This window comes from Ceratotherium simum, chromosome 28, assembly GCF_057802395.1.
Source record: "Ceratotherium simum simum isolate JZ-2026a chromosome 28, ASM5780239v1, whole genome shotgun sequence".
Taxonomy (NCBI): domain Eukaryota; kingdom Metazoa; phylum Chordata; class Mammalia; order Perissodactyla; family Rhinocerotidae; genus Ceratotherium; species Ceratotherium simum.
Genome location: NC_141927.1, coordinates 14,735,210 through 14,762,532, shown reverse-complemented (window position 1 = coordinate 14,762,532; position 27,323 = coordinate 14,735,210). Strand labels below are relative to the sequence as shown.

Here is a 27,323-nt window from a genome sequence, read left to right as displayed (position 1 = left end):
TGCACAGCGCAAATGCAAATGCAAATGCAGCTTCGAGGCATCTGAGCCTCGAGGCACAGCGTCCCCGCCCGACCCAGCTCCCTGCCCCAAACCCCTCCTGTATGCAAGTGTGAAGCTGCTAGGGGTCACTATTCCCCAGGGGAGACTGCAACACAGCAGGGGACATAGCGACACAGCAGGCGCATTCCAGAGGCCAAACCCAGGTCTCCTTACTTCCCGCCCCTGTCAGTTTCATTGCACTAGACACTTTTGCATCATCTTTTATTCACATATAATATATATTTACAGCGAGAGCTTTAAGCAGTCGACGGCAGATCCAGGTGGGAAAAAACAAACTCACCAACAAGAATAAAAATGACCCAGCCTCAGATTCCGAGATCTGAAAAAACAAAACGGTTATGAAGTCAGAGCCCTGGGAGCGGCCGCGAGCAGCCCTTCCTGGCGCCCAACCCGGCGACCACGAACGCAGGCGGAGGCTCGGGGAGCCGGGGACCCAGGGCGGCGGGGCCACCTCGGCAGCGGGACGACGGGGCGAGTCCCAGCCCAGCGGCCTCGGGGCGGTTCGCAGGGGCCCGGGCGCGGCCGCCGCCACCAGCGCCAAGTCAGGGGCCAACCCCAAACCGCCCACCACAACAAAGGGGACAGCCAGCCCCGGGAGGAGTCGTTTGGGAGGAATCGCGGGCCGAGCGAGCCAGCCGTGTGCCCGGAACTAGGACCCGGGGGCGACCTCGCCGGGAGCTCCGCGCCGGGAGCGCGGCCGCCCGGGCCGCTGCCACCTTCCGGCCACGCGGCGGCCCCGCCTCCTCCCCGGACTTCCTTCCCCTGGCGCGGCGGGGACGGCGGCGGCGGGGACGAGCGCCGGCCTGCAGGTCGGAGACGGGACCCGAGGCTGGGCAGGGGCGGGCGTGCGGGGTCGCCGCCCGCGCGCCACGTGGCGCGGCCCGGACGCTGGCAGCAGGGCGCCCGGCTTGGGCGGGGAACCCCGAGGATGCCCCGCTCCCGGTTTAACCCTCTGCTGGGCAAACAGCGCGGGGCCGGGCGTGCTGGGCGAACTCCGCGGCCTCCAGGACGCTTCCTCCCCGGGAAAGCCGAGGGAGGGTGGTTCCGGGCGTCTGAAACTAGCAGACACTTCTGCGCCCACGTGTGGGGTGGGGATGCGCGCGTTCGTCCCGGGATCCGAATCGACGGGGGTGGGAGGAGCCTGGGTTCTGTCCCGGCCGGTGACTAGATGTATCTCCCTGGACTAGTTGTCACTCCTCTGTTTCTGCAGCTGCCTTCGTGGCTCCAGTGGGCGTTAAAATAGCCCTGGGGTGGAGTAATACGTTCCATTGCCTACTCGCTTCCCCTCCCCACCTCCTCTTTAGTGGGCGCTTCTGGCACCCTACAGCGATTAGGGATGCTAACGCTTAAGCCCGGTGGTAAACCAGTCCCATCCCGCAGCGTTTCGTGGTAAGAGGGCTTACCGGCTCCTCAGAATTTGGGCATCATAATCAGTGGGTAGGCACGGTTCCCAGTACCAGATTGGTCACTGCGTCCCAGTCCTCGGCGCTGCTGCTGTGCACAGTGACCTGAGCTTAAAGCTTGAAGCCGAAGTTTTGGGAAATTCTCACTTCCTTTAGCCCAGATGTCTAGGCTTTCTCGAGACTTCTTGGTGATAGCTGCTCGGTTCTTGTGGTGCCCTCCTTCCTTGCCCTTGTTTCATCTCTCTTGAAGGACACTCTGACTGGACGTTTTAGGCCGCTTCATGGGCTCTCCCTGTTGTAGAGACAGCTTGCACCTGCCGGGGAGTAAAGCCCATGTTACCAAGACCTTGTCTGAGTCATAGCACTTGACACTCTTCATAGTTTCTCCTCATTTGATTCAGTACTCAGAGTTGATAACTTCTGCCCCATCTAGGGAAACTAAGGGGAAAGGGGAGGGACCAATCATCTGGTTAATATCAGAGCTGGGATAGCTCCAAATGGAATCCTACTGGCGTGGATAATCTGTGTGACTTAGGGCGAGTTACCTAAGTTCTCTGAGTCTCTGTAAGATGGGATGTGACTCTCTACCTTAGCAAGGAATGAGGCTTGAGGGAGAGGATGTGTAAAACCTGCAACAGTGTCTGGAATGTATTAGGTGATCCATAGATGTTCTCTTTTCCCACTCCCTCTTGTGCTGGCTTCATTTTATCAGAGAGAGAGGTAAAGGACTGAGAGCAATTTGTAAGGCAGGCATTTGTAGTAACTTAAAAAAAATCCTGTGAGAAAGCAGTACACAGATGTAATATTTGGGAATGTGAAGCTATACATGCCAATTCCGAGCTTCTGAAATAGTAACTCAATTTTTAAATTTTTTTCTTAAGACCAGAGGCTGTTTGGGGTCCATGTTCTGTGATTTCTGATTGATAAATGTAACTGAAATTGTCCCAGTTTGGAAATCCACAGTTTAATGTGGTTGGTTGGGTTGAATTGGCAGATTTACCAAAATGCTTTTCTCAACTGCTGCTGGTTGTGTTTTCCTTCTAGACCCAACATGAGTGATGTTCCCTGCAAAAAACGTGATGACTATTTGGAATGGCCCGAGTACTTCATGGCAGTGGCCTTCTTATCAGCACAGAGAAGCAAAGATCCAAATTCCCAGGTGAGTGAGTTTTATAGGAGGATGTTTGGACAATTACAGACACAGAGATACCCGCAAATGAGCCAATTACAAAAGGAAGGGACTCGGTGGACACTTGAGTAAACCTGTGTTTTGTGTGTGTTCCTACATTCTGACATTTTCCTGTGAGAGAGTAAACTGTCACATGCCATTGTACACTGCCCCTTGCACCCCCGTGGAGCTGGGGGTACACTTTCTTTGGCTTGTGGGAGCTGCCACAGAAGGCGAGGAAGGAGACAGAGAGCTCTTAGCACTTTGTTTTGGAGCTCTGCAGGCCTCTGGTTTCATTTACTGCCTCCTCGGTGGCAGCCACTCGCAGTCACCAAGCCTTTGGGCGTGTTTCCGTGTAGGTTGGAGCCTGCATCGTGAATGCAGAAAACAAGATCGTTGGGATCGGGTACAATGGAATGCCAAATGGGTGCAGTGATGACCTGTTGCCGTGGAGGAGGACAGCAGCGAATAAGCTGGATACCAAATACCCTTACGGTAGGGCATGCTTTCTGTTCCATTCTGCTTAGTGGCATAGCCTCGGTGAGTGCTTAAATGAGAGAGTTGGTCAGAAAGTGTCATCTCCCTTTTCAGTCATCAACAGCTGGAAAGAAAAAAAAAATCCTATTGAATTACCCCAATTTCCTGTCCCCATCCCTTGGGTTCCAAAGAGAGCCAACAGATGGGAGCGTGGTAGTGGTCACACTGCCTGGCCCCAAGGTCCAGGGCTGTGTTGCCTGCAGTGGGCCTGATGTGTTTTACGGGCGGCCTGCCAGGCTGTCCAACGCCAAGGCGTTGGTGGCGGGCTTCTCTGCAGAGGGCCACAGCCCTGATGGAGGTAGCTGAGGGATGTGCACGGTGACTCTGCAGAGGGCCACGGCCCTGATGGAGGTAGCTGAGGGATGTGCACGGTGACCCTGCAGCTTGTTTCTTGGCTGTGTAGAAGCAGAGCCAGCTGATCAAGTACTGGCCGGGGCTTTGCTCTGATGAGAAGCAGGCTTCCTCCAGCTCCTCCGTCTACCAAGGAAGTCTGGCTCAAGCTCGTCTGTGGGAAGCAGGAAGCACTGTGAGCTGGACATCAGGAGACGGATGGTGCGGTAGCCTCCTCCTGTTCCAGGGGCCTCTGCACTCCCAGAGTGGACGGTGGTCAGACCACAAGCCGGATGTGTGGACCCGAAAACCTTTGGCCTGGCTGTCTCCAGTTTTCATCTTTAAATTAGGGAAGGGTGCTTATGATTTGTTGCCTGTCTGAGCCCCAGGGAGAATCGCTTCAGAGATTATCTGGAAGGGACAAGCCACAGCTTTCCTTTTCCTTTCATTCCCTGGAGAATAAGCAGCTAATGCCGTAAAAGAGGCAAATTGGGCTGCCTCTGCCGGTTGCTGGTTTTTCATAATGTTGGGACCTGTATTTATGTCTGGAAATGAACAGACCGGCCCTGTTGGAAGTAAAGTAGATTAAGGCCATCCAAATGGGAAAGGTTGTCCCTTCAGGAAACGAGGTTGAAGGCGTGATGGAAGACCTTTCTGCTTTGTTGGCTCTTCCCTGGTGGGTTTTCCTCATGAAGAATTCCAAGCCTGCATTTAGCCTAATTTATATACTTTTACTAATGTTCCTGGACCTTAATCATGTTAAATAAGCCCCATAAATTTCTTTTTAAACCGCTTCAGGGCATCTGCTCCGTTTTTGAAAGAAAAAGAAAAAAGGTGCTTAGAGGTGGAGAAGGGATTGAGGAAGGAGAGCGGGGAGAACTTCAAAGCATTCGGAGTTTTCAGGGACTAAAACGTAGTTTAATGATAAAGGGGATTTAATAGGCAGATTAGTCCCTCTAACCTCACCCCTGGGAGGAGGAGGAAGAGGAGGACGCCAGTGGGAGAGGGTAGAACCGTCTGCTGAGCCTCGGGCGTACAGCTGAATGGAGCGTGTGAAATGCAACATGTGCTAACGTATTTTGGAAACTTTTTGTCATCCTGATTTTGACTCTCTAAGCTTTCAGTGGTAAGAAAGAGGGGAAATGATGAGTTGTTTGTAGGTGCACGCAAAGGTGATTTTTCACACTCCGGTTCAGTGTGCCATATCAAAATCGCAGAAGTGAGAGGGTGGATGTGGTCATGATCTGCATTAAAATATCTGACTGCCGCAATGGTTATTTCACTGTGTCCAGACAGGGAAATACTGGTCCTTGTGCTGAACTCCATATGGAGGAATTCTTAGGAGGGGTCAGCCTGTGGCACTGAGGCTGGTTGCAAAATGATGTTAGTGGGTGGACTGGTGTAGAGGGGTCCTCATTTGTCACTGAGTGGCTCTCCCTGCAGGACCTATGCCTTCTTCCATCACTTAAGCCCCAGGCAGATTTGCAGCAGTGACCTAGAAGCCAAAGGCTTGGGAGCACATTTGCAATCCTCCGGCTTTTCATCGTTCTGGAACCTTTCAAGGAGCTGCTTTTGTTTGTTCTGAGATACTGCCTTTTGTCCAAGTTGGAGAGAGTACCTTTCAGAGCTTCTTTCCAGAAGCAATAAAAAAACAAAACCCCACACAGGCGTTTGTCCACCTTCGCTGATTGTTTCTTATTGGAGAGTTGCTGAGTTTCAGGGTACTGGTTGTCTGTCTGTATTATTTTTCACTATCCATATGATACCTCTAGGTTTTCAAAGCTCTTTGCCCTGACTTATCAATTATTCATTTTACATGTAGCTATGTTAGAATGTAGACAATTTTCTTTCACGAGAGTAGGCTTGTAATTTGATGTACCATAAAAGTCGCAGAAGGTATTAAATGGTTTTTTAAAAGGCAGTTAGTATTACTATCATCATAATACACGTAAAAATGGGCTTTAAGTCTGAATAACGGTGACTGGCTGTAAACTGTACACTTCATCTTGTGTTTTCAAGGGATTTCGGGCCATGGAGAAATAAATGTTTGGATAGCCTTGGATGTAATAGACATGTTTAGTGATAATTGACTAAAATGCAAATTCTTTTTTTACTTCTGTTTTTAGATTTAAATTAATTTAAAAAAAAACATTTTTTTTTTAATGTCTAGAATTGGGTAGGCTTAACCCATTCTTTCCTCACTGACCTTAATGGCAGCTGAGCTGCTGTCTCAGGCAGGATAGATTATGTGTTAATCCCTGCAAAAGAGCTTTAGAGATTATCTAGAATTCTAAACCAATGATTTCCTAATTCTTTTGAATATATAGGGACCCTCTTAAACGTCAAAAGAACTTCTAGAATCCCTATATAATGCTAGTTAAACTATTACTGTCTTTTTTTTAATCAAGGTATAATTGACACATGACATTATATTAGTTTCAGGTGCACAGCATAATGATTTGATATTTGTATATATTGCGAAATGATCACCACAATAAGTCTGGTTAACATCCATCACCATACAGTTACAAAAGTTTTTTTCCTTGTGATGAGAACTTTCAAGATCGACTCGCTTAGCAACTTTCAAATATGCAATACGGTATTGTTAACTGTAGTCACCATGCTGTACATTACGTCCCTGTGACTAATTTATTTTATAACTGGAGGTTTGTACCTTTTGACCCCCTTCACCCATTTTGCCCAACTCCCACCCCCTACCCCACCTCTGGCAACCACCAGTCTGTTCTCTGTATCTACAAGCTTGGTTTTTGGTTTGTTTTTTTTTAGATTCCACATATAAGTGAGATCATACATTATTAGTATCTTTTTTTGTGTGTGTGGGAAGATTAGCCCTGAGCTAACATCGGTTGCCAATCCTCCTCTTTTTACTGAGGAAGATTGGCCCTGGGCTAATATCTGTGCCCATCTTCCTCTACTTTATATGGGACGCTGCCGCAGCATGGCTTGACAAGCGGTACGTAGGTCCGTGCTCAGGATCCAAACCTGCGAACCCTGGGCTGCCAAAGTGGAGCGTGCAAACTTAACCACTATGCCACCAGGCCTGCCCCTAGTATCTTTTGAGTAAGAAAATCCATGATGACAGAAACCCTACTTGATGTCAGTAACGCTTTGCATTAATCTGAACTTCATTAAACAGCATTCGCCTGTGTTTGGAAAAAGTGTACGGATGTGCTAGAAGGTGATGTCTCCCCAGTCTGTGGCGCATGCTTGCACCCCTTGCAGAACCTCTATGGTGCTTCGGGGTTCTGTGCCACAGGGTCTAAGCCTACCCATTTCTTTTATGGATGGGAAAACGGAGGCCCAGAAATGGTAAGTAACTTCTATAATGCCACCCAGGCAGGGTGACAGCTCCTAATTCCGAGGTCAGTGCTCTTTGCTACCCCACTCTGTCTCTGGTGTGGGGCCCAGGAATTCAGCTTTTCTGAAATGTTGCTTAGCTCCTACCACAGTGCACCATGTGTTTTTTTCTCACTTTGAACCTGCACACACAGAGGCTTGGATGAAGTAACTCTCAGAGGTCAAGGGCACCTGGCATTAGGCGGAAAGCTATTTGCATATGGCTCGCTTTAACATTTCTCCAAAGGGGAGCTTGGGAAGTGTGTAAGTTTGAGTTTACCAATAACACATACAGCTTAATTCTCCTTATTAATTTGGTAAGTTTGGAAGTCATTAGTCTTGATTGACACTTTGTGGAAAGAAGGGAAACACAGAATACTTGTAACATAATGGGAAGATGGAGGTTTTTGCGGGCTTTGTCTCTGGAGAGGCGTTTTTAAAGGGTGTTTTTGTTCTTCCAGCCTTAGGATCAAAACTTCATGAAACTATTTGATTATAATGCAGTATTAATATGGAAAGTGAAAATTCACCCTGCCAAAGAAACTGCTTTTTATTTCATCCTTTTCCTGAAAAATCTAAAAGATAGTATGATGTCAGTTACGTTAAGTGGCAGGAAGAAGTCAGCGTTATTATAGTGACACCTTTTCACATGAATGACAATTTAAAAAGCAGCAAGCAACAGAGTTATCTAATTTACCGTATAACAAAGCTTTGGAGGATTTTTATTTTTATGAGGGGGTGGTTGCCAAACCCGGGATGAAGTATTCAGCTGACATTTTTGGCTCCTTTCTCTTTGTGAAATTCATTAGAGTAAAGCACACTTAATCGAAATACCGATTTTATAAAATGGAGGTACAGGACTCGTGGTAATTCAGATATCACTCTTTCCTTGGGTTTTCGTAACCAATTTTGATGACTTCGTTTACAGATCAGAGAGTTGGAGTAGAATCCACTCCTTTCATCCTTGAGAGCCGTTGTTAAACTTCATGTTTTTGATGGTGCTCCCTACGCTCATCAAGCTTGCATGTGTTTTCCCGCCACACTGTTTTGTGTTGGCCGAGGGGTGTATGGGTAAGCATGCCTCTTTGCTTGGTCTCCTCTTCCATCCCCATCAATCAAGAAGCCAAGTTGGCTTGGCCCGTTGCATCACACTTCTTCATCACGGAAGGGACCATAGTCTTGATGTCCCGAGAATGAGTGGCAACCAAACTCTATACGCGTCAGGCAGAAATGGAGAGCGGGGCTCTTTCCAGAGTCAGTTCATATTTCTGCAGGAAAACTCTAAAAAGGATACAATGCTGAAGGGAAAATGCTGGACTTAATTGAGGTGCGAGTTCAGCATGGCAACTTGAAACAGTTTTGCCAGTGTGTGGCAGTGCCTCTTTAAATTTTATATTTAAATTTAATCTTTATTTTTTCAGATTTAGCATATTGTTGAGCATGCACTGATGTCATTTTAGTGATTACTGAACCGTTTACCGTACCCCCTTGAACACTGACATTTTCCTGACTGCCGTGCGGGTGATAGATTTCTTTGGCATGCGAAAGGTTAGTCTTGAGAAATTAATTTATCAGGAAGTTAGGAGGCTGATCCTTCTTAAGCCATGACTTCCTCACATCGTGAAAGAGCTGCTTAGTAATTAAGGTCAAATTTGTTCCTTCAGCCGTGGAAGTCGAATGCCCTCTGGTTTTGTTAGGCAGATCCGTGGATTTGACGACTTGCTGTTTCTCTTCCTGCCGAATTCTCATTTCACATATAGCTTCCCGCCATCCTTCCCCTGCCTGGCCATCTGGTGGTTGTGGCCCGACAGTGGGTCTAATTAGGGACTTTTGTACAACATAACTAATATAATCAATGGAAAACCTTTGCGCAAGTTTACAGGAAAGAAATTAGATTGTTTTCATGAGTCAAGGGGCGAACTCAGGTTTCATTGTGTGAATTTTTAGATCAACAGGGTGGTGTTTTAAATAAATAGGGAGACACAGCAGCTTATGTATGAGGCTCCCTTGAAGGTTCACCAGCTTGATATAAGTGAATTTCACTTTCAGGTGTAATTGTTTATAGACAGTCTTCAGAAAAGAATAAATCATGATTTTTTTGTTAACTTATTTGATTTTTATCCGTATATCTTAATGTATAGATTCAGCGTTAATTATTTTTGAAGAGCTAGAGATTACTATTACACTATGAATATCTACAAAGCTGGTATAGTAACAAATAACTTCCTGTTCTGAAGAGCAGATCTATGAAAAGCCAAAACACTCATCTATGGCATCACACCTACTCATGAAAATACACATATTTGTTTTATAAAGAGTCGGTTTGCCTTATGGAAGTTTGTAATAAAACTATAAAATAATTCAAGGTTAGTGATTCCCAGGTTGATGACTAGATGTGGGCTGAAGTTTATCTTTGTACTCTTTCTCAAAAGACAAGGTTTGTTGAGAAATTAGTAGCCTCAATAACATTTCAGGGCCACATTCAACCTGTTTTAGATTGTGTTAAGTATGTGAGCACAGTAATTGTCTGAATCCAAATGCATATTCCTCATGTTAAATATAAGTTCTTTAATTCTTTAAGTTTGCTAAGTCTTTGCTCAGACACTGGGTTACCAGGCGGGGTTGTTACGGGGAACAACTGAAAATGATGGAACCTGATAGTCTTTGTTATGTTGCTCTATTCTATGTCAGTTATGCTGATTTTGACTGATCTCCAAAATTGACCTGAATGACTAAAGGTTTATTTTATTTTGAGTTTATTTCCATCAAGAATTGCTTTCATAAGCTTTGTTAATACTGGTATTAAAGTAGGATATTTATATATTGTTTGCTGCCAGAAATATGCAATAAACCTGGTTCCTAGATATTTTTGAAAATATTTATATTGCTTTTTACTTTAAGTTCTTAGGACTTTGGTTTTACCTTTGGGTGGGCCTATACATGTCTTTAATATGCATATTAGCTAAGAGATCAGATTCAAGTGAAAGAATCCTGAACTGGCCATCCAGAGCCTGGTTCCAGGTGTGGGGTGTTTGTAGCAGTGATTGTGGGGTTGTTAGATGCCTGACTGGATATTCATTTCTCCATATCTTGGTGAAATAAATGATCACCGAGGACTCCTCCAGCTCTGTATTTTGAGGAAAAATTAAACATTATAGCTTTGATTGCATTAGATTAGGGTGCTGTTTCTAAAAGTGTCTGGGGTGAAAGCTACAGAGCTGTAAAAAGCTATTGGTGGCCATGACACAGAGAGAATATGCATTTGTCCATGTGGACAAATTAACCAAGAGAAACAGGCTTCATTCTCCCCCTTCTTCCAGCCATTCAGATCTGCTCCAGTTCTAAGATGAATATAAATTGGATAGAGATGGTATGCATCAACAGAGAGGGCGGTTGAAGAGTGTAGGTTACCCTACAAACATGGGGATCAGAAGACATTGGATGAAAAAAGGTTGGAGGACAGCAGTGAAGAAAAGACCCCGTGTCTAAGTACAAGAAAATATATGACTAGGGGAGGCACACTTAGAACTCTTTAGAGACAAGAGGTTATTCTAAGACCAAATAGAAAGAAAGGAATTTAGACGTCCTTTGGTGAGTCAGCCAATGTTACAATGTCTATTGAAGCATGGATACTTGCCTGGCCTTAGGAAATCCTGTGATAAATGGAGAATATTGGTAAAAGCAAGGGAGTTAGAATATGAGGAAGGGCCCATCTTCCCTCTGCTCATGCTGTCGGGAGGGTAGGGACTAGCCAATTAGTGGAGGTGTAAATTTTATCTCTGTGCTTCTTTCAAATGATAGATGCCATAGTAAATTTAAAATATTGAATATGATAACTGAGCATGAATTTTTTAATTCTGCAATTAAAAGACTTTGTTCAAAATGCCATTAATTTTGAGTTTAGGTAAAAAAGGGAAGCAGAATTCCTCATTGTCGTTTTTCCTTCTGCAAGTGAGTTATAACTTTTTAGGAATTGGGATAAATACTAATGAGTCATCTATTCTCTTATCAGTTTGAGTTGTCTGTTGGTGATGGTGGAGTTCTCAGTCGTCTTACTTGCTTTTTAAAAATTATAACTAATTTTATAATATATCACATTTTCAGAGCATGTTCACATGTAGTCATTCATTCACTCAGCAAATACTTACAGGGCATCTCTTATGTGTGTTCTCTGCCAGGCACTCTGCAGTGGTAAATAAAATGGATATGGTCTCTATTTTCAAGGAGTTTGTAGTCTAATAGTGTAGGAGGCAGACAATTAATGAAATAAACATATTATTGAATATTCCTTTCTGAGCAAGTGACTTTTAAACTGAGATCTGAAGGATTAGATGGGTCCCCTCAGGTCAAGATGGGGTGGTCTGTGTTTGGGGATGGGAAGAGCATCGGGCAGAGAGAGTGCTTGGGCAAAGTCCCTCAGGCCAGGTCGGCACTTGGAGCGTTGTGTGTGAAGGAAAGAATTTGGCCCAAGCTTAGTTGTGAAGGCTGGAGTAACAAGGTGAGGTTGAGGGCCTATAGGAGGGTGAGGAGTTTGGATTTAAAGATTACATTGGTGTGTAGGTTGGATTGTTCAGGAGCCAGAGTGGACACAGGATACCAGCCTGAGGTAGTTGCAGTAGGCTGGGTGAGGGGGCGGTGGAGGGGAATGGGTGAATTTAGGGTATATTTTGGAGGCAGTGTCAAGAGGGCTGGGTGATATGGAGTGGGGGAGGGAGATCTGCCCCTCCCAGAGAGTTCCAGCCTGAGCACCTAGATTTGGGGGAAGATAAGGAAAATTCGGCCCCCTGAGGTTGAGACATCTGTAAGAGCTCCCAGTGAAGGTGTCAGGTTGTCAGGTTGGGTGTATGAGTGGGGGGCGAGGTCCAGGTTGGAGATGTCAGTATCGGCATGTTTGGCCTTTGGGTGACATCAGTGCCCTGGAAATGGGTGAGGTGATGTAGGGCGAGTGTGCAAAGGCTGGACCTTGGCCTGGTCCCTGAGAGCTGCAACATGCAGAGGTTGGCTGGAGGAGGAAGGGCCTGCAAAGAAGGAGCATGACATCGGGGAACACATAGAGCAGTGTTTTAAGAAGGAGGGAGCAGTCGGCTTGTCAGAGGCTGCTGAACGGTCTGAGAAGATTGAAAAATGTCCATGGAGTTTAGCAACATGGAGGTCATTGTTGACGTTGGAGCCAGATGAAGGAAGAACGGAGGGTGAGGAAGTGGGGTCGGGTAAATAGAAACGGTTTTGAGATATTTGTGAAGAGAGCAGAACCATAGGGTGGTGGCTAGGTGGGGAGGTGGGGCCAAGAGAAGGGTTTATATTGTTTGTACGAGGGGCAGATCTGTTTTGTGTTGGTTTTTGCAGCAGCCGTTTGTTTGCTGATGGGAATAATCCAGTAGAGAGAGAGGTTGATGAACCAGAATGGGGAAAGAGGCCAGGCCTTTGAGGATGGGAGAGGGGATGGCCTCCCAAGCACGTTGATTAGTAAGAAGAGGAGGGACATTAGGTGCGGGTACAGGGGGGAGAGATGACAGCTCCACAAGGTTCGTGGAGTTGCAGGTGGGGATATGATCAATTGCAGCGTGTCAGTGAAGGATGAGGCGAGGCTGTGGCTGAGAGAGGAGGGGAGAGGAATGTGAGCCAGCTTGGACGCCGGGGAGAAAGGAAGAAAAGATCTGAGCTGAGGAGGCCAACTAGAGAAATGTCCTAGGAATGTAGGGCAGTGTCAGGGGCTCGTAGCTCATCTCAGAATCCTGAGTTGGGTCAGTTGAGCCCCGTTTTCTGTACACTGAAACAGCATCAGTGAGTTGCCTGAGGCTTGCCTGGTAGAGCCAGAATTAATTAGAAAACACACATCCCGACTCCTGTTTCAGTGCTCGTTGCTCAGTTCTAGTTTTATCCGTTAAAATTAGCTATTAACGCAAGAGGGAAGCTTTGAAGCTTTATGGTGTCTATTTGCATGACAAAGCTGTCACACCGTGATTAGTGTTCTGTTTCTACGCGTGGTTTTGTAGTGCATTTTAGGCATCAAACATGTATTTCACACGAACAGTAGGAAGGGAGGTGGCCATGGTTCACCCCTTGATGAAATGCAGTATTTCCACATCCTCCTCCTTCTGACCTGATTGTGTGCCCTGAGGACATAGGGAAGCCATGTAATTAGAGTTCTGGGGGCTTTATTATCAATAATGGAAACACCACAGTCAGAAATCTCTTTAGCCCTAAGCTCTACCATTGGGGCTAAGTGGCTCCCCTGGGTGCATGAGCTGCTGCCAGCAGCCTTAGCAAGAGGCGACGAGGAAGGGGGCAGGGGACGGGGACCAGAGTAGGAGAGAAAGAAAATGAAATGTCTATTCTCCCAGTCTGGCCGAGCTGGGCTGCCCAGGGCTGCCTGGTCTCAGGTGGACAGCCCCAGCAGGAGAGGTTAGGGAGCGCCAGCATTTATCAGGTCCATCTGTGCTGGGCTCTTCACAGATGTTAGTCTTTGAGACGGTTCTCAGAGGTAGGTATTTTTCTCTCCGTTTCACAGGCTAGGAGGCTGAGGCTTCACGATATGCGTAAGGTCGTAGAACTAGCAGGTGGGGGAGGCAGAGTCTGTGAGCAGGGGGCTGAGGGGACGTGGTAGGGAGGAACAGAGAGGCAGAGCAGTGGGATGGCTCCAAGAACCAGGCGCATCCGAGAAGCCCAGAGGCATTGCCCCAGGAGTGGAGACGGGGAGTTAATGCTGCCTCGTTCCCTGGGGTCTGGGCTGCAGACAGGTGGGGCTCCCCAGGAGTTGGTGCCTGGGGGAGCTGGCTGCCTTTTAAGTGAGCGGCTCATCTCCTTCTTCCAGACCTGGCCAGAATGTCGTTCTGCTGCCATTTTCTTCTGGCAGAGACCTCCTCTCTGGGCACAGGGTGGTAACAGCACAGACTGCAGGCATTTTCCAGGCCCAGGGCTGGGCTCCTCCACGTTATCACTATTACCTGCTTTTAGTTTCACGCGCAAACTTACGCTGTAATAATAAATATCTTTCCACTGAAATTGTGTGTCCCTTGATGCCAGAAGGCGGTGGGGCCCAGTTACTTTATCTTCTGAATAGAGAGGCCACTGACTGTGCACGGGCGGGGCTGGGGGGTGATAATGTCTGAATCTAAGCACTGGAGTGGAATGGTTGGGGCCTGGTCAGATGAGGCAGAAGTGCTGTCATCTGTCACCGGTCACTCTGCTCAGGAAGACCCTGCTCCTGGCTCCCGACCCCCCCAGGTCCTCATCGCGGCGAGGACCAGCGAGAGCTGAGGCTGTGCGTTCTCAGGAAACAAGCCCAGTTCTGACTGTTGGTAACAACAGCTTCATTTGCGGCGCACAATGAACTGCATTCTAGTGCACAAAGGTTTTGCTACCATTTTCCTCCTGTGCTCTTCATTGTAGCCCTGTGAGATAGGGAGAGAGGCATTATTCCTGTCTGTAGTTGAGAGAGGCTGGGACTGGAACCTTTGTGTAGGCAAATCGCAGGATGTAGACCCCCTTTGTTCTGAAAAGCCACTTGTAATCCAAATACATTTTTCTACAGAAACAGTGTTACTTACAGATCCAGTTCCCCATTGACCTACAAACAATGCATTTAACCCCTTGTTTCCTGCATTTTCACAGCACTTCACTTCTCCCGTGGTCCTTCTCCTGCAGTGCCTGTAGCCTGGGCTCGGGGCTCTGGTTGTTTCTGTGTGTGAGCGTCTCCTGCCTGCTAGGGCATGAGCTCTGCGGGGACTGGACCCCTAGCTCTTGCAGCCCTGCATCCAGCCCTGTGAGCGGTCTGCCTGAGTCAGGCAGGCTTTGCAACCAGAACTTATCTCTACACATACACGGGAAATGTCTACAGTTTTAAACCCTTTTCTCTCCCCACTGCAGCCTGGTACAAAGCAATGCTCCTCTGGCCTGGGGCAGAGCTCTGTCTGAGGAGCCATAAGAATGATGTAGGTTTTGGAGGACTCCAAGAATTGTCATGGTGGAAGACCGTGGACAGGAGCTCTGGGGCAGAGTGGTGGGGAGCAGAGGCTGAGAAGAGTGTGGTTGACGGGACCTGTTTGGTTGGGGTTGTCTTAGAGAATGATGTAACTATTGGTTTCTAAGTTGGTTCTCCCTCTCTCCTATCCCACCTTTATCTCAAATTCTTTGACAACTCTGATAACGACTCCAGTTGCTCCTTTACAGATATGGGAACTTCATGGAGGGAGATAAGGTAGAAGAGTGACATTGTTTGGGGCTAAATTCTAGAAATGTTTGCTGTAGATGTTGGGGTAGCCATAAGAATGAACATTTTATAACCTTTAGGGGAGTGCTGGTAGGTTGAGGGGGCTTGAATTTAGAGGCTACTCTGTTGTTAAATTATTAACTTGAACGATAGGTACTTTGGAAGCTGGCAGTGATATATGAGGCCGTGTCAGGGTATCTTTCAATAATTAAGAAATAAGTAGTAGAAATTCCGTTTTAGCTCCAGGAGCAGTGAGACAGTTCCCTAAATGGATCTGTTAGAGGAGCGAGGACATGCCCCACCCCTCAGTGGAAGTATCCACCAGGCATCTGTGGGGCATTGAGCACAGGGAAGAGGGTGACGTGCTCGAGAGAGAGACGTGCCCGGATTTAGCGACTCTGATACCTATAGGACGCCAGAAGTAAAAAAACACTTAGACCCTAATTTCAAGAAGTAATGACAAAAAGCTTTGTCATCAGAATAGAAGTGGAATATCTTGTAAAAATTAACACTGAGTTATTATTTAAAAAGCACAGATTGAGGGCCGGCCCTGTGGCCTAGTGGTTAAGTTTGGCACGCTCTGCTTCGGCAGCCCCGGTTTGGTTGCTGGGTGCAGACCTACACCACTTGTCAGCGGCCATGCTCTGGTGGTGTCCGAAATATAAAATAGAGGAAGATTGGCACAGATGTTAGCTCAGGGCGAATCTTCCTCAGCAAAAAAAAAAGCACAGGTCAACGTTGAACTTGGGTACCCTTTTTCATGTTAATTATTAATTGCAGGGTGAAGCTTCCCACCTTTTCATTCCAGAAAGCTGTGAGCAGATGCTTCTTGGCTCTTGAGTTCTGACCCTCTGTCTTGTCAGTGAGCCAAACTGTCCGGGCTCTGAACGTGGGTGGCCGCACAGCCCGAGAACCTTCCCAGTCATCAGTTGGGGGCAGAGGAGCGCTTCCCTGGAGACGTTCTGAGGCTTGGACAATACAGCCTGGAGAGTGTTGGCAGGAGGTGGTGCAGGTCCCGCCTGGGAGGCAACAGGTGGTTCCCGTCTGGCCCTCTAACCCGACCCTAACAGAGCTGCCACACCAGGCTGCCCACTTGTCAGGTTAGCTTGGCAGAATGCCCCTCAGGCCTGAGGAAGTCGTTTTCTTCAAGTAAAATCCTACACCACTGAAAATGAGGAATTGTAAACAATCTGGAGAGTCCCGAATTTTATCAGGCCCAAGTATTTCCCATCATGTCCTCCTGGTAGCCCATGAAGATCCATTGAGGGTAGAGTCATACTATTCCTGCTAAATTATTTGTGCAGCAATTAGCATTTGTGTAGCATTATTCAGACCTATTTAAGTAACCTTAATAATACTGCTGTCTAAAATAGATATTGTATTGGTCTTCTATCAAATGAAATGAAAGTCTATAAAATGTGGAATCTCTTAAATCTAACCAAGGATGGAATATATCCTGTTAATTTATCAAACTTCTAGAGAACCGCCTACCTGAGACAGTAAGGATTAATCAAGCACTCGTAAGAGGGAATTTGAAAAATACAGTTTTCTAATTATACAGTCTCTTCTCAGTGGTCCAAGGTGAATGCAGTTCTGAGTTCTGACAGTTAGTAATAGAAAAGGAAAAAAAAAAAAGACCACAGCATATGAATTGTCTTATAATTACCTGAAACAGAGGGTCTCCTTCTGGCAATCAAGAACTTTATAAGCATTAATCTGATATTTTCAGCATTTGATTCTTTTCCTTTTAAACAATCTTGAGAATAATTGAAGAGTTTTGTGTCACTCTTTGTGCTTATCAAATATACTTGTAGTATTCGGAGATTTCTTTTGCTTGTTGCTTAGCCACAGATGTGTACTTCTGGGTAGATAGTTGGAAAATTTGTTTTTTTTGTTGATAATTTAGCTATCTTGTGAATACTTCCTAGACACTGTGTATCTTTGGAATACTTGCTCTTTATTCCTACTATAAATATAAAAACTCTGCTCATCTCGATCAGAACACTGATCAGAACCACTCCTCTTGGTTGGTTTTTGCACTCGTGTATTTGTAGCTCTTACTGTGTGGTTATTCGTAGGCAACAAATTAAAAATAGTAGCACTAGAAAAGGATAAATTCATTCTTTAATTTATTGCTGTCAGATATCTGTGGAATGTTTATCATAGTGAGAAGAGTTACAGAGAAGCCTCAGACCACTCAAAGAAAAGGCCTGAGGAGCAGATGGGAAATTGGGGTTAGAAATGTGGATTTCAGGATTTTACAAACAGATCTGCTATCTGAGAATCTGTGAATGGATGAATTCTTAAAGTCAGTGACTACAGGAGACAAATCAAAGAGCAGGATTGAACCTTGGGAAATGCCCAGAAAGGTGAATAAAGCACCCACAGAAAACTGGGAGACCCCAAAGAGTCTGGTGATCCTGAGGGGGTTTAGAGTCTTCACTAATCAAGGGCCGGGAGAGCAGCAAATCCAGAGATTGAAGCCGAGAGAGACTTCGGATTTAAGTGGAGGTGAGGCCATCCAGTGTGTGTGGGAGCTGGCTCTTATCAGCTCGCCAGAGCAGATCATGCGCCTCTCTTCCCAAAGCCATGTCATGCTGGGAGCTTGAAATTGGCCACGTGGGAGTATTTATACCACAGGAATCAGCAGATGCTGCAAATCAGGGCTTTTTTTTTTTAAATAGTTGGTTGTGAACATTTACTATCATATTACAGAGGCCAGCAGGTTTCCAGAGAGTCGTGTTTCTCAAACCTTTTACATAGTGACCCAGCAAACGTAGTTTACATCTTAAAAGAGTTTTTAGGAACAGTACTTAACCTTGCCATGTGAGAGGTATTCTGATCTCTTCCCTTCTCTTTTCATCCATTTCGTTAGAAAGGAAAAAAAATTGCTGATTATAACTCACTAAGTTGATTTCATGACCTACTGTTTGGAAAGTCTTGTTTTAGAGAAAACTAGAGGTTATATATGCAGTACAAAGTCGAGAGACGATTATTTAAGAAATAATTCGAGTAGCAGTTCTAGGCAGGACAATTTCATCTTGAAAGGAAGAAGAAAAGAGACCAAAAATGCTGAAAAGATGGCCTCTTCAGAATGGGGACTAAGTATGCGTGCAAAAAAGAGAAGAAAGGTGGAGTAGAGGGACGCCAGCGAGCGCCGTCAGAGTGAGAGCCGGGGCTGAGAGGGCCTTGCCGTTGGAGATAGAAAAGACTCCTGTTCTGTTGTCAATCAGCCTTTCTAGAGGATGGAGGAAGGAAACTGGACACATTAGGAAAAAGCTAGAAATCGGAGGTGCTTGGTATTTTAAAAATTGCTTTTATTTAGTTAGTTGGAAATGCATTTTCAGGGCCAGAGTTATTCCTGCAAACCGTAAGAGCACTTATGCGTGCACCTTTGGTCACACAGCTTTAGGTGACAAAACTGGCCTTGAACCCCGGTGCTGACTCCTGCTGCAAAGCTCTTTCTCCACACTTGCCTGCCTGGCGGAGAACACAAGGGGGAAGAGGCTTGGCCTTGTGGTCAGGCCAGCCAGGGCCCCGGAGCAAGCCCGTCACGGGCCCGGTGTGCTCGCTCCTGAGTGCCCTCTGTGGCTGAAGCAGATTTGGCAGTTCCCTGTGACTTGATCAGTTGAGATGGCCAGTCCAGGTGAATGAGTCCCCAAACTCCACTCTGACTGACCGACATTAAACAAATCGAATGGACAGTCGTCACGGTCATCTGGCCGGTTTCCTCTTTGAGGACAGTCTGGGGGTCTGAGGCCTGACTGATCGCCCTCCACGATGGATCAGTCCTGAGGAGAATGCAGGGCGGTTTTGGAGGGGAAGCCGAGGGTCAGAGCCACAGAGGCTGTGGAGAGCGTAGACCTCAGAGGTGCCGGGTCAGAAACACGAAGCCTTTCAGACTTCGGGATAGGGACAGAGAACTCGTGGGGAGTTACAAGGTGGGGGGGGACAGGCGGAGGGGTCAGGTGCTTCCCTGGGGTGCAGCTTCTCCCCCTGAACCTCTTGGGTGCAGGCCGGGGAAGCCGGTGTTAATCAGACAGGGTTTGATGGGCCACGGGGGCTCCAGGGAGGCTGGAGGAGGTGTTCCTGTATCTGGAGTTGAATGGGTGCAGAGAGGAGCAAGAGAAATCGAGTGTGGATGGAACACTGGAGTTTTGTTTTTGTCATTGTCTAGTTTTGAGTATGTGGGATCGTGGACTATGAACTGCTCCTTCTAATGAGTGCCACGTGTGCCTGACACTAGGCCGTTCACATTGCCCAGTGGACCTCATCTTTCTCTAACAAGTTTTGTATTTGTCATCCTGTGACTCTGTAGTTAAGAGAAAGGGAGTCTGTTTATAATCCTGTGTATTATTTCTATAAACCTTCTTTATACAGGGATGTCAGATGCTGCCCAAGAGAATCTGTTTCATATGGTAATTTTCATTAATGAGCCCAGACATATAATGTTAAATTTTGCCCCAAACTGCCTCGGATGAACTGGAGGAAGATAGTTGCAGTCAATGTGACAATTTTTAGAGATTGAAAAGAGGACAATATAATAGCATTTCCTAACAGATTCGGAAACTCTGTAGTTCTGAATATTAATACCAGCCCCATCAAAAAATCTTTGTTAGATGGGAAAGCATATTTTTGGTATTTGAATTTAAGAGGACTTGCTGTACTTCCCGATGTCGCCATCAATAATTGGAATCTGCATTTCCTCCTTTATTCGTTCAATAAATATTTAACACCCATCGTGTTCATGGCATCACATAAGGCTGGGGGTGTTACAAAGAACCTAGAAGACTGGTCTCGGCCCTCAAGGGAGAAATAAAAGAAACAATTACATCTAATTGTTTTTAACACTGAGCAGTGTTAATCCCAGCTTGGGAACATCTTGGTCACCAGGGAAGGTGACCACTTGCCACTGAGCGTTGGAGCCTTTCTCTTCTCTTTCCTCGTCCTCCCACCCCCTCGAGGTTTATAGGCCAGTGCCTCAGGTCCCTCTGTGTCCAGTGGGGATTATTCTCTGATGCCTGTGATCTGGTTATAAATGCAGCTTTTTTCGTCTTTAGATTTTCTTGCAATGCCAGAGACGGTTCATTTCCACACACGACTAAGACCTCCTATGTGGTGATATTCATAGACTGAAATGAGCGTCCCCAGCATTTTCTGGGAGGGCCCGAGGTCAGCTTTCTGCCTGCTGCATTGCACAGCTGCTGCAGGATGCAGGTGCACATAGATGGTTGCAATTCCACCCGAAAGCGGGAGGCCTGGGGAGGATGGGGGGCCTGGGTCTGTATCCTGTCTGAGCCAGAGTAGGCACTCAGTAAAGGGTCATTGACTGAGTACGTCACAGCTAAAATGTACAAGAGCCACGAGTCTAGGCCACCCTTCATTTAAGCTTCAACACTCCTGGAAGAAGGTAAGTGTGGAAGGTTGGTAGGTTAGAGAGGGTGGGGGAGACCCTTGAAGGCCCCCATATTTATAATTCTAGGAGTTTTGTATGATTTGGACCACAGCCAGATAGTCATTCATTACTTCGTTCAACAAACATTTATTTTAGCACATGTGTGCATAGCGTGTGTTAAGTCCCCCTGGGAATACCAGAGGATTCTCTAAGGCAAAGTTTCCTAAACATGTCTGCGTGTTAAAATCACGTGAGAATTTCTTAAAAATTCCAAAGCCCAGGCCACACCCCAGACCATCACAGTCTCCAGGTGTGGGGCACAGACGTGAGTGTTTTGGAAGCTCCCCAGGGGATTCCAACGTGCAGACAAGTTTTCGAATCACTGCCACAAGGAGATTATGGTATAGTCTTAGAGAATGCCCCCAGGAAATTAAATAGCAATGTAAGATAGCAATACAGCGACCTCACAAAGCAGATAGGGATTCTAGACTCAATTGGAGCTGTGAGTACTACTTGCTTTCTCGAGAGGAAGACCACCCTGTGGATTAGCTGGGGGGAACACCTATCTAGAAGGCCTGGGAACATGGGTCGGCTTGACAGGTGCGGGAGGAGAGAGAAGGTGCTTCCTCTAACCGTGAATTCAGGCAAGTCTGGGGCTGACCTTGGGCCACCGTTTGGGGATCGTTGGTGGAATGGCCCGTGTAGCAAGAACTTGGCTTTTCATTGCCATTAGGTGGATGAATGTTTTTCTTATAAAAGACAAGCTGCTGATTGCCTGCTGGCATTTTTCTTGAGTGTCTGTGGACTGAGAACCATGAGGTGCAGCAAATCCCCCAGGACAGAAATGCTCAGTTTCACGTCTTGATTCTCTTGCTCTTAAAATTGCTCCCTGCCCTCTTAATGGCCACAGCGAATATCCCTGCGTGTGCATATCAACACTCAAAGGAGCCATTTTATGTGAGCAGCTGCATACCCCAGGGTCTTGTGGAGCCGTGAGCTATTGCTCTGCTTAGGGTCGTGAGGATACTTGACCTTGGCCCGTCCTGGCTGCTCTAGATGCTTATAGACCAAGGGCTGCTGCCGTGAATGGTTTTGCCCTGAGTTGCCAACCTGTTGGACCACGTGGTTGTCATTTGGTATTGTATTTTCCATTTCTAAGCAAATTTTTTTTTTTTTTTTTTTTTTGGTGAGGAAGATTAGCCCAGAGCTAACATCCATTGCCAATCCTGCTCTTGTTGCTGAGGAAGATTGGCCCTGGCCTAACATCTGTGCCCATCTTCCTCCATTTTATGTGTGGGACGCTGGCACAGCGTGGCTTGATGAGCGGTGTGTAGGTCCACGCCTGGGATCCAAACCTGCAAACCCCAGACTGCCGAAGCCGAGCACGCGAACTTAACCACTACGCCACCAGGCCTGCCCTAATCAAATTTTTTTTAATTGAGTCTATTATATGTGTTATTTCAAAGGGGCAAATGGAATGCTTCAACACTGATAGTAAATTCTTCATGAGCTACAATCTGTTTTTCTTTCTTTCTCTTTCCAACCCGCAGTGTGCCACGCTGAGCTCAATGCCATCATGAACAAAAACTCGGCCGATGTGAAGGGCTGTACCATGTATGTCGCCTTGTTCCCATGTAATGAATGTGCTAAGCTCATCATCCAGGCAGGTAGGAACCGGCCTGCTTCCATTTGTCACATTTGCATTGCTGCCTGCTCTTTAGTAGCTCATTTCGGATGTGTTTGATCTTAACGTGCTATTGTTTAGATCTAAATTAATTGCACTATCAACTTTGCAAGATACTTCCCATGTTTTGTTTTTGAATGGTGCCAGGTATTCTAAGACTAATTGCATCCTCTGTGATTCTTAGCATGTTTTTAATTTAGTTTGCAACTTCTTAAACTGCAAGCTGCCAAAAGACAACACTGGCGTTGCATATAATTACTGTCAATTTACTGTTCTCTGACATATTGTGCATAGATTGGGAGGGGAGGCAGAGAAATGAACTTCTGTCAAACAAGGTCAACTGGGAGTCTGTATATGAAATTTTAATTTGTATCTAATATATGGTAGATATCTGAGGACCTAAATGTATCTTTGCATATAAATGTCATAAGACTCAAATGGTAGTACTTTAAGTTTTTCTTACGTGATGGTTACCATATAAATCTACACCATTATATTCTGAATATTTCACCTTTTTCAAACTGTCACATCTAAGATTCAGGTACACTTGAGCGCCATAAAACTCTTGGCTTGAGATTTAAAGACTTATCATGTTAGCCAGGTGTGTGGTTTCAAGCGGTTGTTTATGTCGAGCCCCTGGATCTCTGAGCAGAAGAGGTCCGGCAGTACTGAATCAAAGGCCTCCCTTAAGGAATATCGTGGGTTCCCTCCCTGGTGGCGCCCGATCCTTCGGGAGTTTTCCTCCCCTGTCGTTAAGTGCAGAGGCGGCAGCAGGCAGGTGGGAAGAACAGCGTGTGTCCTGCCAGGCCAGCTTCCCGTGGCCCCCTCAGAGGCTGGTAGTGGTGCTTCGAGCTTCTTGGCCCTCAAGTTAGCACCGCCTGGTGAGGCAGGAAAAGAAAACAGATCTGCTGTCTGTGGAGCTGGCTTAAGACAGTCTGCAGAGCCGTTCTTGGAAGCACGGTGGTACTTATCTCTGATTTTGCCAGCACTTTCCACTCCCCCTATTAGCCTCTTGAATTAAGAGTCGTCCCCTAGTGAATCAAGAATATTTGATTGCCCACAGTAAAGAAAATTTGTTAATCGGATCAAGGCTCGACTACTTGACGTGTTTTCACTTCACATTTGTTAAAAAAAAAAAATCCATAAAGACTGGAGGGCAGATTAAATATAATCCGTCTTTGCTGTATTCGAAAGCAGCAGATATATACTTCCATAACTGGACGTTGTGTGCAAGCACACTGGGAAAAGGTGATTAATCATAGACACTACCAGGGCTGCTTCGGCATGTCTGTTGCAGTATCTCTATGTGCGTATAGTAACGGGGTGCGTATTGTTGCCTTTTAAGGTATAAAAGAAGTTATTTTCATGTCTGATAAATACCATGATAGTGATGAGACAACGGCTGCGAGGCTCATGTTCGATATGGCTGGGGTCACTTTCAGGTAAGTAGGAAGAACTTGGGGGGAAGGTGTATGAAGAAATAGACTTGACCTTGTCTGATGTTTCATTTCTCCTTGTGACGCCTGCCTTCCACACTTGGAAGCATCTTTTTAAATGTGATGGGCTAAGGATCTAAAGATTATTTTAGGGGTAGATTTTTAAGAGCAGTGACAGAAGTATCTGAAGACAATCCGTCTAATGATTGCACTTTCATATTAGTAGCTTTCCAGAGCTTGGACTAATTATTCTAGTAGCAAGAAATTTGAAAATTCACAAGTTTTATAATATTAACATTAAACCTTTGTAAATTTTGCAAATGTAACAACTCTGGCATAGAAAATTTAGGATGAAAGTAACCTGCCAGGTTGAAACGCCAGGAATTCTTTTTACAGCAATGTTTTAAATTGAGATTTGAAGTCATTTAGATTTTTATGATTATCTTTGATAGGCAGAGATTGGGAGGTGTGTTTTACTTGCAGGTAAGTTCAACCACCTTTGATTCATGGTGGAAACTTCTTTTGAGACTGTGAAAGCTTTGAAAGCAGTTCCTTGACAATATTTGTGGTCAGCAGTGGGGTTCTTATCATCTCCTTGTATTCATCATTAGGGGTGTAGGTCATATGTAATGGATCTCTTAACTGCTGTACCTTATAAGACTTGAACTCCAAATTATTTATGTAATAAGAATTAGATATTTACTGTTTACTGATTTTTAAAATAATATGTTTAGTCCTCAAGTATTTTCTTTTTAACTGTTTTAGAAGGTATGTGAATAAGTAAAAAAATGTAGTGGGTTTATTTTACTTCTGCATTTTTACAACATGATTTAAAAAATTGCTCCTCACTAAAGCTAGCCAGTTTTTGCTATGTAATGTACAAGAGGCATGTACAAGAGTAAGTTTTCTTACTCTTCTTTGCTTTAGAGTGATTTCCAAGTGGGCTGCAGAAATTTCCTAGAAAATAAGATCAATCTGGTGGGAAAACTAGTAATCAGATGTCATGTTGTGCAGCTAACTTGTTAGAAACCCTCTGACTCCCCAATAATTTGTGAACTCAGCTAGCTGGAGAACGTTCGCACCAATCCACCCCACGCATCTTTTCTCGTCTTCGTCTTTTCTGGCCCATGTTTCTCTTAGTATGATGCACTCTAATTGGCTTCTGTAAAGAAAAAATATCAAGTGAATTCCAGGAAATTTTTTCCTCCCCACAGAAAATGTAGGTTAAGCCAAAGTAAACAAATTGCTTTCACTACTCACTGGATAATGTCTTTATATGTTTTGTTTCTTATGTTTAGGAAATTCACACCAAATTGCAACAAGATTGTCATTGACTTTGATTCAATTAACAGCAGACCGAGTCAGAAGCCTCAGTGAGTTACATCTCATTAAATCTCCAGAAGATTGGGATTATCCTGTTCTAAGAAACTGCTAACGCCTTTCATCTTGAAGTTACACACAACTTTTTAATAGCCCGCGCAGCAGAAGTAGACATCTAAAGAGTCTAAAGCCTCAAATCTTCCTGACTGTCTCTCCTGTCACTTGGAATCTGCATCTGTTTAAAACTATTGATTTAGGGTTTAAAATAAAGGAGCCTGGAGATGGCCTGTCGTGTAGGGCTGGAGTGGGGTCCTCTCTTCTGTCTCCTGGTTGGCTGGAATGCTGGTGGCTCTGTCGTCCGCTGCATCTCACAGCTGCTCTTCGCTGCTACATATGCTGGAAGGACAAATAAATAATTGCTGTTGTGTTCCTAGCGAGAGGAGCAGACATACTGATGTGAACATCTGGCCCAAATGAAGCATAATACGAAGTGCCCTTGGGAAAATAAATAGGACCCACATGACAGTAGCATGAAAGTATTTTTGCTTTAGAGAGTTGAGGGTAATCCTCACCGACCCGCTTGAAAAACCTAGATAGGATGGCTCATCCGTCCTGATGGATGATGAGCATCACTGAACCCCCATACTTTCTCTGCTTCTGCTGTCCTGCCACCTGCTGTGCAGCTACCCGCAGAGCAGTGGCACGTTGTCCCTCTGCGGGGGGACCCCTGTTGCTTTTGCTTCTTGTTTTTGGTTTGTTGGTCACACAGAGCTCTTCCGTTAGTTTATCTGAATAATGAATTATTCCCGGAGGAGACAGCCTGTCTCCCCGTGTCGCCCCCAAGACCACGCCCTGCTGTGGCTGTGACGGGGGTGCTGTGACTGTAATAGGGGTGCTGTGGATGGGGGGGGCGTGCCCCTGCTTCTTCCACCACGTGTAAGTGTGTCGCCACGTTCCCCCACCTGCCAACACTGTGCATTTCCAAGGCCGCTCTACAACCACAGAGTAAATACATTCCTTCCTGTAGGTGAAATGTGAGGAAATTCAGCCTGCCTCGAGGCGGGGTATTCCAGATCTATCCAGTGGCGGGAGCTCATTCATGCTCCTGGCCGTGCCTGTATCGACACACAGCTCACCTTCCTAATCACTGGGATCTGGGGAGTTGTGGCTGTGTGCCTTGTCTTTATTCTCATTTAATTTTTATTAAACATGCTCAGTACCGTTGTTTAGAAAGGATTTCTTTATCCTAAAGATTATTACCATTTTTAAAGTGCTCTTATATTTTCATGAGTTTTTTTTTTTGTCTCTGAGTTTTTGTACTCCATGTTCTAATGCATTTTGTAATTTGGCGCTCCTTACCAATATTATTAAAATCCACCACGCCAAAGCATGTTCATTTTTATATTATAATTATATGCTTAACTCTCCATTTCTGTCATTTCTGTATTGTCTGTGAAGCACATTACATATGTTTTAATGCTCAGAGAACAGTTTGACATCCTGATGCTGGGTGCTTTCTCCAGGGTTGATGGGTGGAACATCTTTATGGACCAGATTGAAGATGTGAAAAAAGGCTCTCTTACCCCTCTCTCTCCTGTGTGCCCTGCTCCTTGTCTCACGACTGCTGATTCTCTTTCCAAATCTCTCTTCTTTTCTCTCCTCAATTTTTTTTCTCTCTTATCTCTTCCAAACCCCTTGCCTTCTCTTTGCTCCAAAATGCATAAAAGGTGTAAAGAAGAAGGAAATCAGTAAAGATACTTAAAGATAGAAAATAGATTGTTATGTTGCTGCAAATTATGACTTGTGAGCCCTGATAGCAAGGAGTGTGTAATTTTTATGTCACATTTGTAAATATGTCCAGGGCCTAATAAGCTGGTAGTGCATCTAATTTATTTGATTTTGATATTATATTTAGTCTCATTTTGTTACATTGAGTTTTGGTGAAAAAAAAAATTTTTTTTCTTTTCCCTTTTGGGAGGAGGTTAACAGGGAAGGATCCTTGCAATAAGGAAGTATGTCTCTCGACAGTCTGTGGTCGGGTTGTTTATGTGGGGTGATCCTCTCAGTGTGGGTATAGAAGCCTTCCGCATAGAGACCACATTGCTGAACTTGACTTCCTGGTGACTGGAGTGGGAGTGATTATGTCTCAGTTTCTGGTATCACTGTAGGAGTAGTAGAATGAATCTTCCTGTCCAGAGAATTCTGCAGATATTGGAGTTCCCATTAACAGAGGTTGGCTTTGAACTATTGCCTTTGGGAAAAGCATTCCAGAAGGAAAGAGTTTTTCTGGAAAAGCATTCCAGAATGGAGGAGTTTTTCTGGAAAAGCATTTCTGGAAAAGCATTCCAGAATGGAGGAGTTTTTCTGGAAAAGCATTTCTGGAAAAGCATTCCAGAAGGGAGGAGTTTTTCTGGAAAAGCA

At 45.6% G+C, this 27,323-nt stretch overlaps 1 protein-coding gene across 1 annotated transcript; it reads left to right on the top strand.

Moving 5' to 3' along the window:
• Positions 1 to 791: 791 nt before the first annotated feature.
• Positions 792 to 26,329, top strand: DCTD (dCMP deaminase). Its single transcript, XM_087418329.1, has 6 exons — positions 792 to 869; positions 2,508 to 2,622; positions 2,991 to 3,126; positions 22,013 to 22,129; positions 23,492 to 23,588; positions 24,881 to 26,329. The coding sequence occupies exons 2-6, from the start codon at positions 2,515 to 2,517 to the stop codon at positions 24,957 to 24,959; spliced, it is 537 nt and encodes a 178-aa protein (XP_087274455.1). The 5' UTR covers positions 792 to 869; positions 2,508 to 2,514; the 3' UTR covers positions 24,960 to 26,329.
• The last annotated feature ends 994 nt before the right edge of the window (positions 26,330 to 27,323 follow it).